The 13477-nt window shown below is 43.0% G+C and overlaps 1 protein-coding gene across 2 annotated transcripts in view; it reads right to left on the bottom strand.

The window, feature by feature from the left end:
• The window catches only part of UBAP1 (ubiquitin associated protein 1), a 49960-nt gene that overhangs the window by 12915 nt on the left and 23568 nt on the right, over positions 1-13477 (bottom strand). The window contains exons 3-4 of one of the 2 annotated variants that reach the window (XM_007522857.3): positions 9241-9365; positions 2299-3234 (exon numbers count right to left, since the gene is read on the bottom strand). In XM_007522857.3, the coding sequence (XP_007522919.2) occupies positions 2299-3234; positions 9241-9365 (1061 nt within the window). The remainder of the gene's footprint in view (positions 1-2298; positions 3235-9240; positions 9366-13477) is intronic. The other variant, XM_007522860.3, reaches the window with a different exon arrangement.

Below are 13477 nucleotides of genomic sequence, written 5' to 3' on the forward strand. Positions count from 1 at the left end.
CCAGACCTTCCACCTTCTGCACCCCACAATGACCTTGGGTCCATATTCCCAGAGGGATAAAGACTATGAAAGCTATCGGGGGAGGGATGAGATATGGAGTTCTGGTGGTGGGAATTGTGTGCAGTTGTGCCCCTCTTATCCTATGGTTTAGTCAGTGTTTCCTTTTTATCAATAAAAAATAAAAATACATATATATAATTGATGAGACAGAAGCTGAGGAGAGGAGGAGATCGGGAGAGACACATGCAGCAGTGCTTAACTGCTCATGAAGCTCCCCCTACAGATGGGGCCAGAGGGCTTGAACCTGGGTCCTTGAGCATAGTAATGTGTATACAGCCCACAATTAGCTTTGATCTTCAAATGGTTATGTGGGGGGGACTGTACACACACACGCAGAAAATTCCTTCTCTATTTTTAAAATTTTTTTTTTACTTTTATTTATTCCCTTTTGTTGCCCTTGTTTTATTGTTTTGCTTATTATTGTTATTGATGTTGTTGTTGGATAGGACAGAAAGAAATGGAAAGAGAAGGGAAGACAGAGAGGGGGAGCGAAGCGACTCCCATGCAGGTGGGGAGCCGGGGCTTGAACCGGGATCCTCAAGCTGGTCCTTGCACTTTGCGCCACCTGTGCTTAACCCACCGTGCTACTGCCCGACTCCCTCTTTATTTTTTTTTTAATTATCTTTTTTTATTTATTGGATAGAGACAGCCAGAAAGTACAGGGGAGAGGGAGAGAGACAGAGAGACACCTGAAGCACTACTTCACCACTCGCAAAGCCTTCCCCCTGCAGGTAGGAGATGGGGGCTTGAACCCTAGTCCCTGCTCACTGTAGTATGTGGGCTCAACCAGGTGCGCCACCACCCAGTCCCCAGAAAATTCCTTCTCTCTTGCAGGGTGCTTACAACTTCTCTAAGTACACAATGAGTCATGATCAGGAGTATCTGTAAGAACCTGCATAGTGGAATTACTCTGAAGCCCATCCCAAGGAGCTAACAGTCGACTGTTACGCACTGTGTTGAGTTTATGCGCCAAAGTCCACAGAGGTTTCCAAGTAGCGGTGAGCTTTCTAACAGTGGAAGCAGGTACCTTATCACTACCACGGCTGCTATGGCTAGTACCTACTCAAGGCACGGCAAGGCTCATCTTTCCAGAGACTCAAAGCGTGTTTGTTATGATCTCTGAAATCCCACCAACTAAGCTCTTTGCTGGCTACTATCATTAAAAATAATCTGTAAGCTGATGTAGCAAGTTTGATTTTCCTGAGTTCTATGCTACTTAGAGACAGAAAAGAGGGTAAGAGACACAGAGGAGACACAAAGAGACTTTCATGCCTGAGGCTCTCAAATCCCAGGTTCAATCCCCCACACCACCATACGGCAGAGCTGAGCAGTGCTCTGGTAAAAAAAAAAAAAAGACAGTAATGTATTGGATAATCAGACTATTCATTATAGACTGCCTTCCTTTCTCTCTTTTTAAAAAGATCTATATTTATTCATGAACAATATAGGAGGAGAGAGGAAGGGGGAGGAACCAGACATCACTCTGGTAATGTGCTGCTAGGGACTGAACTCAGGACCTCATGCTTGAGAGGACAAGCATTCTGGACAGCCTGCATTCCTTTCTCTGTCTCATTTCCCCTTCTTTCCTAGTGTTTGCTGATCTCCCTTCCCAAATAAACTACTTGCATGGGGGGGGGGGGGGGAGGCGCACGCAGAGAAGCTAAATCAACACTTTGTGACACATATAGGAATCTGCTATTCTGAATGAGCAGATCAGACTTCCTTCAGTAGGATACGAGTTGCAACCTTTCGATCAGCTCCTGCTAGGCATTAAATCTAGATTTTAATCTTTTCTCTTCTGAGAAATTACATAATTCTTAGTGGGTATATGTGTGCACGGAAGTAAGACTTGCTATGTTCAAAACTATCTCCTAGTCCCTGGAAAAGTAACCAAAAATAAATATAATCACATAAGTGGGTGGGGGTGACAGCATAATAATGGTTATGCAAAGAGGCTCTCATGCCTGAGGCTCCGCAGTCCCAGGTTCAGTCCCCCGCACCACCATAGGCCAGAGCTGAGCAGTGCTCTGGTGTTTCTCTCTGTGTCTCTCTCTGCATCTCTCTCTCAAAAAAAAAAAAATATATATATATATATATTAAATAAATAAATAATCACATAAGCGAGGTCCATGTGGTCATGACCCCCACCCCACCGCCCTAAACCTAGGGCGACCTCTGCTAGGTGGAGTTTAGAAAGCTTTGGGGTTCTAATGTGGGGGGTGGGGAGTTAAGGCTTACCGTGGAACCTGTATTTGGAGGTGACGACTCTTGTGTGCACACAGACAAGACAGAGAGGGAAGGCATCTGGGAAGTCAGGTCAGAGGGGGTCAGAGACGGCGCCTCTGTGCCACTGTCCAAGTTCAGAGCTGAAAGGCCAAGAGTGTGATGCCCATTGAGCTCACTGGCACTGCTTTGGGTGGAAGGCTTTGGGGAACTCCGGGACTTGCCACTGCGGAGGCAGGATGTGCTATGGAAAGTGCTTGCCAGTTTGGTGGTCTTCTGATTGCTGTCATCAGAGTCAAGTTTGGGAAAGGACAGGGATTTAATATTGCTTACTGCAGGGACAGGGGGCAGGGACACTTTGGAAGACAGCGGCATCTTTTCACAGTTGCCCAACTGTGGTAAGGTTATAAAGCCGTTAGGTTTGTGAAGAGGCTTGAAATCCAGGGTGGCCTGTTCCAGAGACGCCAGGACCTCCTCGTCCTGTAACATAGACCCAGAGCTTCCTCTGGGCAAATTACTGTCCAATAACTGAGCCATAATGGGTCCAGTGGTTCCTACCAGAATATTTCTCAGCTCCTCCTTCTCGTCGATAGTTTTTAACTCCAGATTATCAAATGGGTCTTCTTCACACTCAAAGTCAGCTGGGTTAAAATCTGCCTTGGTGTGGGTTGGGCTGAGGACTTTCTGTTTCATGGCACTGCTGCTGACGCGAGTGGGGGTGAGGATGCTGTTGTGCTGTAAGCTGGCGAGGATGGGGTTAATGGGGGGCGGCATCGTGGCTGCACTGTGAGTCCTGGAGAAGCTCATTTTGCTGTCACCCTCTGGACCACTCTTAGAATTCACTTTAGCCTCAGCTTCTTCAGCCCTGCGCTCTGCTTCCCGCTGGGCTTCCTGGATCTTCTTAATATCTTCAGCCCATTCAATGGTCTTCTTTTCCAAGGAGAAGTCATACTGCAAAGATATAGCAGAAAAAGGAGGTGTAAACCCAGGTGCTTCCCCACCCCCACCCCATCCCCATTCACTACAGCTCTAAGGAAGAACTAGCCAAGGTATCTGAGATGACCCCCCCCATTTGGGAAAACTACAGCTCCCTCATCTTAAAAGGTTTATTCAGAATGTGATCCCAAATTACATACAGAAACTACTACGCAGAAAGAGCTGCTGCCTTCTGTACTCCTATGTTAAACGACTACGACCAAAACTTGGTCACTTCCTTGCTTCTCTCCCTTCGAGCTCTTCCCCTTCCCAGAATACTAGACTTCCTGCCAGTCCAGTAAGAAGCTTTCCTGATTATGCGTTCCTCCCTCTGAACTCACCTGACCACCTTTATCATTAATTCTTCTAACCATTTTCCCAACAGATCATAAGCCACTTAGTCTTTAGTGGCTGGTCTTTAGACCCTCTTATGGCCTCTATCATTTCTAAACAGACCCCACACTCAATAAGAAAAACAGTCCTAACATTTTAAAAGCACCTGCAAGGGGCCATTCATGATGAGTCTATGAACTTGAATGCATGAATTCTCTAGGTTTTGCTCAACAATGTTTACAGCAGGTATTAATGTTACTCTTCATCCGCAAAGGTTACATGTGTCTAAGATCATAAAGCTCTTAAGTGGCAGGACCCTGATTTATTGTCTCTCTCTCTCACACACACTTTAGAATTTTTTATCTTTACTTATTGGACAGAGACAGCCAGAAATCAAGAAGGGAAGGGGTGATAGAGAGACACCTGCAGCCCTGCTTCACCACTCACAAAGCTTTCCCTCTGCAGGTGGGGCCAGGAGCTCGAGCCCAGGTTCTTGCACATTGTAATGTGTGCGCTCAACCAGGTGCGCCACCACCCGGCCAGCCCCTCAGACTCAAGGAATCACTTTATTTTTGCCCAACAATAGCTGAAAATATATCTCAGGTTACAGAAATTTTGCTTGCACACTGGGGGGTGATGGGCATGATATAAAAACAAAAGTTTTAAGAGGGAAAAAATAAAGCCTCTGACCCAAAAGCACCAAAACTAAATAATGTGTGCATCCTTTAAGTGAGAGATACATGAAGTGGGGGGGGGGGAGAGCAGAGGAAAAGAGAGGTCTACACAAGAGTTTAAGAGTGGAAGAAACAGAACAAAATGCCTCTGGGTCACCCCAAATTTATCTGTGATAGTACAATTTCAAGTGCATAAGTGAAGCCTGGGAGTGCACACGTCCAGAGCTCTGTTTATACCTCAGAGGCAGAGGCAGCTGCTGGGCCCCAGGAAGACACCTGGGTGCCAGGGCGCTCAATTTCTACCACTAGCGAGAATACTGAGAAACAGCACTGAGTCTCTAACTGTGGAAGAAATTCAATTTTGTGACCAGTTTCTTCCACCACAACAGGCTATAATCAATTCCCCACTAGCTACAAACACAGGTCTCTGAAGTTTTTATTTCCCAAGATAAACTAGAAAGCTTTCCTCTTTTAATAAAATTTCTACTGAGTTTTGTTTCGTAATTACCAAAGTACTGTAGAATGCCTGGCATATGGGAGGGAAGAGAGAAGATTACAGTGAATAAGACAGCTTGATAAATATAAATTGTATTATTTGTACAGTAATAGTAAATGCTAAAGGCCCCTAACATTTGTAGAGGAACAAGAACCAGAGTGAGCATTATGAATGTGAATTTGCATTTAATCCTCATAACAACATTTAAATGTGACCCCTCTCTTACTGATAAGGAAACACAAGTTTGCAGAATTTAAAATTATTACATGGCATTTCTTTCCTTTTCCTTTCTTTTTTTCCCCCGTAGCATTGTTCTGCTCTGGTTTATGGGGGTTGGGGGGGAAGCATGGGGATTGAACCTGGGTCTTTGGAGGCTCAACATGAGTCTCTTCCATGACCATTATGCTATCTACCCTAGCACTGGCAATTCTGTCACCCATGGATGAGTGACAGCAGAATCCAACCAAATCATGACACTAATGACCTTCCACCAACACTGTGGTCACCATTAAAACATGCACTAAAATCTTTCTGGAAAACTTTCACTGGATATAATAGTTACATGGGTTTTGCTGACTCGCTAATAAATCAAGTTTGTACTGGAAGCTAGGTTTAAAAAGTCACAGGCAGTTACATGTTCAAGTCCTCTGTCTAGGGCTCTAAGTTCTGTCTTCTCTTTACAGGGAGGGGCTGACACTAGGATCACAGTCAAGTCCCCCATGGAATCTTCAGGCAGACAAAGTTCAAGGGTGTAATGTGTAATTAAAAATATTTCAACTGGGGAGTCGGGCGGTAGTGCAGCGGGTTAAGTGCAGGTGGCGCAAAGCTCAAGGACCGGCATAAGGACCCCGGTTCAAATCCCCGGCTCCCCACCTGCAGGGGAGTTGCTTCAAAGGCAGTGAAGCAGGTCTGAAGGTGTCTATCTTTCTCTCCCACTATCTCCATTTCTCTCTATCCTAAAAAATAATAATAAATATATATATATTTCAACTGAAAAAAGTGAGAGCTATTTCAACTGAAATGTACCATTACGAAAACAAAAATCCCGTAAATCAATAATTACAAAATGATTCTATCAGAGTTTGAACAAACGCCCCCCTCTTCCCCCCACCCAAGAAATTTTTTTGTCAACTGGTCCACGCTGGAACAGAGCTCAGAAGCTGTTTTCCCTTTTGTTCTTAGTGGGTGTTTAAGTACAGTGAGTACAGTATCCCACACTTAGTGCTGATCAAATAAGCAGGAAAGTCCTACCAGAGTCTAAAACACTTTCTGAATGAATCAATGAAGTAGTAAATAATATGAGAGCTACTAAAGGAAGATGGGAGGTGTTTTTAATTCATGTTGCTAGTGATAGCCTGCACACAGGAAGCATGCACTGCGACTCAATATGCATTGCCAGTAAGTTAATAGGCAAACAGAACAAGCTAAACTTTCATAAGACAATTTTTTTTCTGGCCTGCTACTCCATACGCAAAAAAAGTATTCTGGGGCTAGGTGGTGGCACACCTGGTTGAGTGTGCATAGTACAATGCCCAAGGACAGGGGTTAAAGCCCCCCAGTCCCCACCTGTAGGCAGAAAGCTTCATGAGTGGTGAAGCTGTGTTGCAAGTGTCCCTCTGTCTATCTCCCCCTTCCTCTCGATTTCTGGCTGTCTCTATAAAAAAAAAAAGAAAATTACTTATTCTTTTTTAAAAGTATATTAATCAAGGGGGCAGGAGTAGATAAGCATAATGGTTATGCAAAGAGACTCTCATGCCTGAGGCTCCAAAGTCCCAGGTTCAATCCCTCACACCACCATAAGCCAGAGCTGATCAGTCCTCTGGTGAAGGAAGGAAGGAAGGAAGGGAGGGAGGGAGGGAGGGAGGGAGGGAGGAAATGAGGAAGGGAAGGGGAGGGGAGGGGAGGGAAGGGGAGGGGAGGGGAGGGAAGGGGAGGGGAGGGGAGAAAATATATTACTCAACATTGTTAGTGATGAATTAAGGAAATGCATAGCAAAACAACAGCAAGAGGCCACTCCAAGCCCACAGGATGTGTGTACAAGGATGAGTAACACAGGTCTCGATTCTATCAGCCCATTTACAGGCAGATGTTTTCCTCTCTGCAGAAACAGAGGCTGACTTAGTGGGAGTTGGCACCTCCAACCTTTATATACTATTCAAGGTTCAACTGTGTAATCAAAAGGCAAGTAATAACATGAGTTAGCAAAGATGTGGAGAAATTAGAATTCTCATACAATGCAGGTAGAGTTATAAAGTGGTGTTGGAAATTTTACGAAACAGCCTAACTCCCCAGACAGTTAAGTATACTTACCATATAATCTAGCAACCCTACTCTTACATATATACTCAAGACAACTGAAATCATAAAAAACTGTCGACAAATGTTCACAGCAACATTATTCACAAATCTGTAAGTGAATTCATCCTCATGCCTACCAACTAATGCTGAACAAAATGTGTTTTATCAATAAATGAGACACTACTCAGTCACAAAAATGAGGTAATGCTTTATTCATATGACATGGATAAACACTGGAGATACTATGTTAAGTCAAATACGCCAGCCACAAAATTATTGGGTTGTCAGAAAGTTATGACACATTTTTGCACAGAAAAATAGGTCATGATTTTTCCAACAATTCAATGCATTGCATTCCTCCATTTACGTATGCCCTCAATAGGCAAACCTCTGAGGCAAAAAGATGTGACTATTGCCAAAGACTAGGGACAGGAAAATGGATGACTGCTAATGGGCAGTGAGTTTCTTTGCTGCTTTTCCTTTTTTTTTTTTTTTTGGGGGGGGGTAATGAAAATGTTACACTATTAGGAAGTTATGATGATCAAGCAACTCTGAGTATAACAAATCCTCCGTATAGTATCAATTTTGGGAGTCAGGCAGTAGCACAGCGGGTTAAGTGCAGGTGGCGCAAAGCGCAAGGACCGGTGTAAGGATCCTGGTTCGAGCCCCCGGCTCCCCACCTGTAGTGGGGTCACTTCACAGGCGGTGAAGCAGGTCTGCAGGTGTCTGTCTTTCTCTCCCCCTCTCTGTCTTCCCCTCCTTTCTCCATTTCTCTCTGTCCTATCCAACAACAACATCAGTAACAACAATAATAACTACAACAATAAAAAACAATGGCAACAAAGGGAATAAATATTTTTAAAAAGAGAGTATCAATTTTATCATATGTGAATTATAGCTTAAAAAGTCTTTTTTTTTTTTTTTAATGCACAGTCGGAGCAATGGTTTAGTCTAAGACTTCTGAGTAATGTGAAATAGGGACTACTGTGATTGCTTTACCATGCAAGGGAATACATAAGATACTAAAGACTAAGATTAATCCCTATGATCAGCTTTCTTAATAAATGAGAAAGGATAGTATTTATTCATACAGAACAGTGGTAGTCCCACTCCACCTCCCAGGAAAAAAAGTATCATAAAATTTCCCACAATGATTACTGCATAGCATATAGAATAGAAGGAAGAAAGAAAAGGGAATACTTGCAAGAATAACAGTGATGTCTTGATCTCCTAGAAAGAAAAGAAAAAATGGCTTTTTCCAGAAAGTTGTATTTTCTGTTTAGCAGTGACTTCCTAAACTGCCCTGAGAACTGATGATGGCATTTACTTCTACCCTCATCTCAGAAGAGCACTACTCAAAAACGGTACCCAACAGTATGTTGAAAGGAAACCATAAAACTAGGACGACTGGTCAGGAAGTGATCTAAATATTGACGGAAAACTGAGCATCAAAGATGAGTAAGTAGAGCAAGAAGCTACTGAGGGTACAGCACTGAAGCAGACTTCCACAGGCAGAGCTTTTAGTACAATGAGAAAGAGAATACTCCAAGTAGAAGTAACAGAAAAAAGCATGAAAGTAGATAGGTAAAATGGACATTATGGTTTTTAAAAAAGTCGTCAGTAACTTGGTTTATAGAAAACAAGTAGATGAGCAAAGGTACTTTACCAAAACCTTCTGCCTGGACTAGATTCAGTAAGAAACAGTGAATCTCTATATGCCTTTTAGCTGCAATGTGGCAATTTAAAAATCTTAATTTAGGGATGGTGTTCTACAAATATGAAAAAAAAAATGAATGAAAATGCTGTAAGCAGAGAACTACTACAATAACCCAGGATAAATTGGATGGCAACGGTGAGAGAGAATACGCTCTAATCTGAGTCAGAAAAGATAATGAGCATACTGACAAAGAAAAGTGGTATGAATTAGCAAGTCAGGTGGCAATGGGGACTTGTTTTAGGGTACAGAATCCAGGAATATACAATCTAATAGGCCACACATCTGTAATAGCTATATAAACATACATAAATGTGTGTTATAGAGACCATGTGAGCCAAACAGAAACGAGACCTACAGAAATATAAATAAGAAATGAGATTTTTGTTCTATTTCATTATACATTAAATTCTTACTCTTTAAATTTTTTAAGTGTACTAAACTTTTAACTAAAAGTCACCACTTACCTGTACTTCTCTGACAACCTGCAAACAATCAGGCAAGGAGAAGCCAATAGGTAGACCAACTTTAGCTGGTGTTTTGAATTTGTCTCCTATCTTAAATGGAACATCATCAAGGTAACTGAAAGTCCCTACAATCAAAAATAAAGTAGAAAATATCAGCAGAGAACTTTATTTATTTTGCTGTAATCTTATGTCTAGTGAGTATAGTTAATTTACACTATCCTAAGACCAGCATCTACAACGCATTCTCCGACTGCTTACCTTCTTCTCCTGACTCTAGACCACTAAAAAGGAAACCTTACTTGAGTCTATCACAACTTAGATGGGCTTAGTTTCAATTACATTTATCATAAAAGTCAAAGTACCCCTAACAGCCTATATATATCCTACTCACACTAAGTCACAGTGGTTCTATTTCTCAGCCCTAACAAGGTCGACACCAACTCAAAAATTCTGCAAGAACTGCCCCTTCTTTGACAATGTTCTTCCCTTAGATAGGCACATGACTGACTTCTTTCCTCCTTCAAGTCTTTGCTCAAAATCACTTTCTCAGCCTATTTGAATCACCACCTCACCCTGCCTGCAGTATCACCATTTTGCCAATTACCATTCCATCAACAGCACTTACTACCTTCTAGTACGTTATACACTTGGGAAAAAAAGTTATTCACTAATGAAGAGAGATGGAAGAGACAACAAGAATGACACTCTGGCACGTGTGACGCCAGAATCAAACTCAGTATCTCATTCTTGAGAATTTAATGCTTTATTTGTATCATCTCGAAAAATTGCTAAGTCAATTTTTAAAATGCGTTGCGGGAGAAAAAACCTAGGGCCTTGTGCACCCAGTTTACCTTCTAAGACTTCGCCCCATTTTTATTATGTATTTTTGACAGAGAAACAAAAGCAAGAGAGACAGAGAAAAATGGAGAAATGAGAAAGGATGAGAGAGGGGGCCGGGCATTAGCACAGCAGGTTAATGCTCACATGGTGCTAAGCACAAGAACTGGCGTAAGGATCCTGGTTTGAGCCCCTGGCTCCCCACCTGCAGGAGGGTTGCTTCACAGGCACTGAAGCAGGTCTGTAGGTGTCTTTCTCTCCCCCTCTGTCCTACCCAACAACAACAGCAAAAATGGCACCGAGCCCCAGAAATAACCCTGGAGGCAAAAAAAATATAATAATAATGATGAGAGACAGAGAAGAAAGGGAGGAAGAGATGAAGAATATGCGGGGGGGGGGGGTAGAATGAAAGACACCAAAGTACAGTTCCGCAATCCATGGTGCCCCATATCCATCCACGCCGGAGGAACACATGAAGCTGGGGCTAGAGTCCAAGGTCTCAGGCAGGTGCTTTCCCAGCGGAGTCGTTCCCCAGGTCTTCATCCTGAATTTCTGACCTGTTTCACCCAGTAGGAAGACTGAGCTCTTTGTGGGCAAGTAGTGGAGTGTTTCTTATTGTCTACTATTATCTCGAGATCTACAGCATTGCCTGGTACCCATTAGACACTTAATAAGTAATGCTGAATGTCAGAATTAAAACAGAATTAGGGTTTCTCTACTTTAAAAGAATTATTTGTTTATGTATTTACTAATGAGAGCAAGTGAGGGAGGAGAGGGGAAGAGTGAGGCAGAGCATCACTCTGCCATATGCATTGCTAGGGATAAAACTCAGGACCTCATGTTTGAGAGTTCAACATGTTATCTACTGTACCACTTCCTAACGGTAGCGCACTTGGTTGAGTGCACATGTTATAATGTGAAAGGAGCCAGGTTCGAGCCTCCAGTCCCCATCTGCAGGGGGAACACTTCACAAGTGATGAAGTAGTGTTGCAGGTGTGTCCCTGTCTTTCTCCCTGTCTACCTCCCCCTTCCCTCTCGATTTCTGGCTGTCGCTATCCAATAAATAAAAGATTTTAAAAAAAAAATTTTTTTTTAATTAAAACAAGTAGCTGCTCTAGATTTTGGAACTGCCCGAGATGAAAACAAGGATCTCACCCACTCAAAACGTGAGCTCTACTACTGAGCCTGACCTCTAGTTCAAACTACATAATGGAGCACCTGGGCTGGAGAGACAGTACTATCATGGGCACGATCCAGGCTCAGGCTACATCACAGGCGCACTGTGGTGTCTCCCCCTCTGTTTTTCTCTTTTTTCTATCTAAAAAAAGGAAGGAAGGAAGGAAGGAAGGAAGGAAGGAAGGAAGGGAGGAAAGAAGGGAGGTTGGGAGGGAAGAAGGGAGGGAAGGAAGGAGGCAGTGAAATCATGCATGTCCAAAGTCTCCGTTTCATCAAAAGTAATAATAATTTTTTAAAAAAGTGTAGTATTAGTGGAAACACACATAAGAACGAGAATAGGATTATCAAGAGACACAAGCCACACATAACTAAACTGTTGACTCCATAAAGATTCTCTGCCTATCATAAATGATTAACAGATAAGAACCAGAAAATCACTGACAATGTCAGTGCCGCACACAAGAACCCCGTTCAAACTCCAGCCCCCACCTGCAGGGAGGAAAGTTTCACAAGCAGTTAAACAAGTGCTGCAGGTGTCTCTCTACCCTTTTTATTGTCCTCTCCCTCCCCTTTCCCCTTTCTATCTGTCCTATGGGGAGGTGGCTGCTCTGAGTGGTGAATCTGCTTGAGAGTCCAAGGCTCCATCCACTGCACCAACTCCCAGACCAAGAGTGGTGAGTCTGCATTCAGGCACCCAGCCCCAGCAAAAACTCGGGTGGCAATAAAAATTATTTTTTAAAAAAAAGGAGGGCCAGGAGGTGGTGCACCTGGTTGAGCACACATATTACAATGTACAAGGATCCAAATTAGAGCCCCCACTCCCCACCTGCTGGGGGAAGCTTTGCAAGTGGTGAAGCAGTGTTGCAGGTGTCTCTGTCCATCTCTCCCTCTATGTCATCCTTTCCCTCATGATTTCTGGTGGACTCTATCCAATAAATAAATAAATAATAAAATTAAGTAAATAAAAAGATAAAAATGCGAATGCTGGGTGTTGGGTGGTAGCACAGTAAGTTAAGCGAACATGGAGCGAAGCGCAAGGACCGGCATAAGAATCCCAGCTCGATCCCCCGGCTCCCCACCTGCAGTGGGTTGCTTCACAATTGGTGAAGCAGGTCTGCAAGTGTCTATCTTTCTCTCCCCCTCTCTCTCTACCCCACCTCTCTCCATTTCTCTCTGTCCTATCTAACAGCAACATCATAGTGCAGGCACTGAGCACCAGCAATAACCCTGGAGGCAAAAAAAAAAAAAGAGAGAGAGAGAGAATGCCTCTTGAATGTGACTCTTATTAGCTATAAACTCTAAATTAGACCATGGCTTTTTCAGATTAAGTTTTCAGTTAGTAGAGCTATAATGGACAATGAAGCCTAGGCAAGGAAAATTCACAACTGTACTGTATTTAATCATGTTTCTGGGGTATGACCATAACTATTAACACTCTAGCAAAGGGTCCAAGTTGGTCAAGCCTTCACATATGCTCTTTTCTCCACTGGTGATACCTGTCATTGATTATAAGCATGATTATCTGCTAATCTCTAATCCTTTAAGAATGAATTAAAGACTCAGTCTGTGCTTTAAAAATATTGAGACAATCAATTTTCCCCTCTCATATTAAAAAATGATTTATATGACTACAAATTAGTAGGAGTGTACATAAACACCATTCTCACCACCAAAAGACTGTGTCCCATCCCACCAAGCTCAGCATAATGCCCTGTACAAAGAGTTGGTTTTATTCTTTGGTATTTAACCGTCTTTTGTATTTAACACTACCTCGCCCTTAATAAATAATGGTTAAAATTCAAAATGATGGGAGCCAGGCGGTAGCGCAGAGGGTTAAGCCGCAGGTGGCGCAAAAGCACAAGGAATGACCTAAGGATCCCGGTTCGAGCCCCCAGCTCCCCACCTGCAGGGGAGTCGCTTCACAGGTGGTAAAGCAGGTCTGCTGGTGTCTATCTTTCTCTCCCCGTCTTCCCCTCCTCTCTCCATTTCTCTCTGTCCTATCCAAGAATGCCGACATCAATAACAATAATAATAACTACAACAATAAAACAAGGGCAACAAAAGGGAATAAATAAAAATTTGTAAAAAATTCAAAATGATTTACCTAAAATGGCAAGGCTAGTCATGAAAATATTTCAACTGAGGCCTGGGGAAAAAGCATAAAACTCTGAGGGCCCAGCCTTAACCCCTAGCACCAACATAAGCCAGAGCTGAGCAGTGCTCT

Source organism: Erinaceus europaeus, chromosome 10 (genome assembly GCF_950295315.1).
Source record: "Erinaceus europaeus chromosome 10, mEriEur2.1, whole genome shotgun sequence".
Taxonomy (NCBI): domain Eukaryota; kingdom Metazoa; phylum Chordata; class Mammalia; order Eulipotyphla; family Erinaceidae; genus Erinaceus; species Erinaceus europaeus.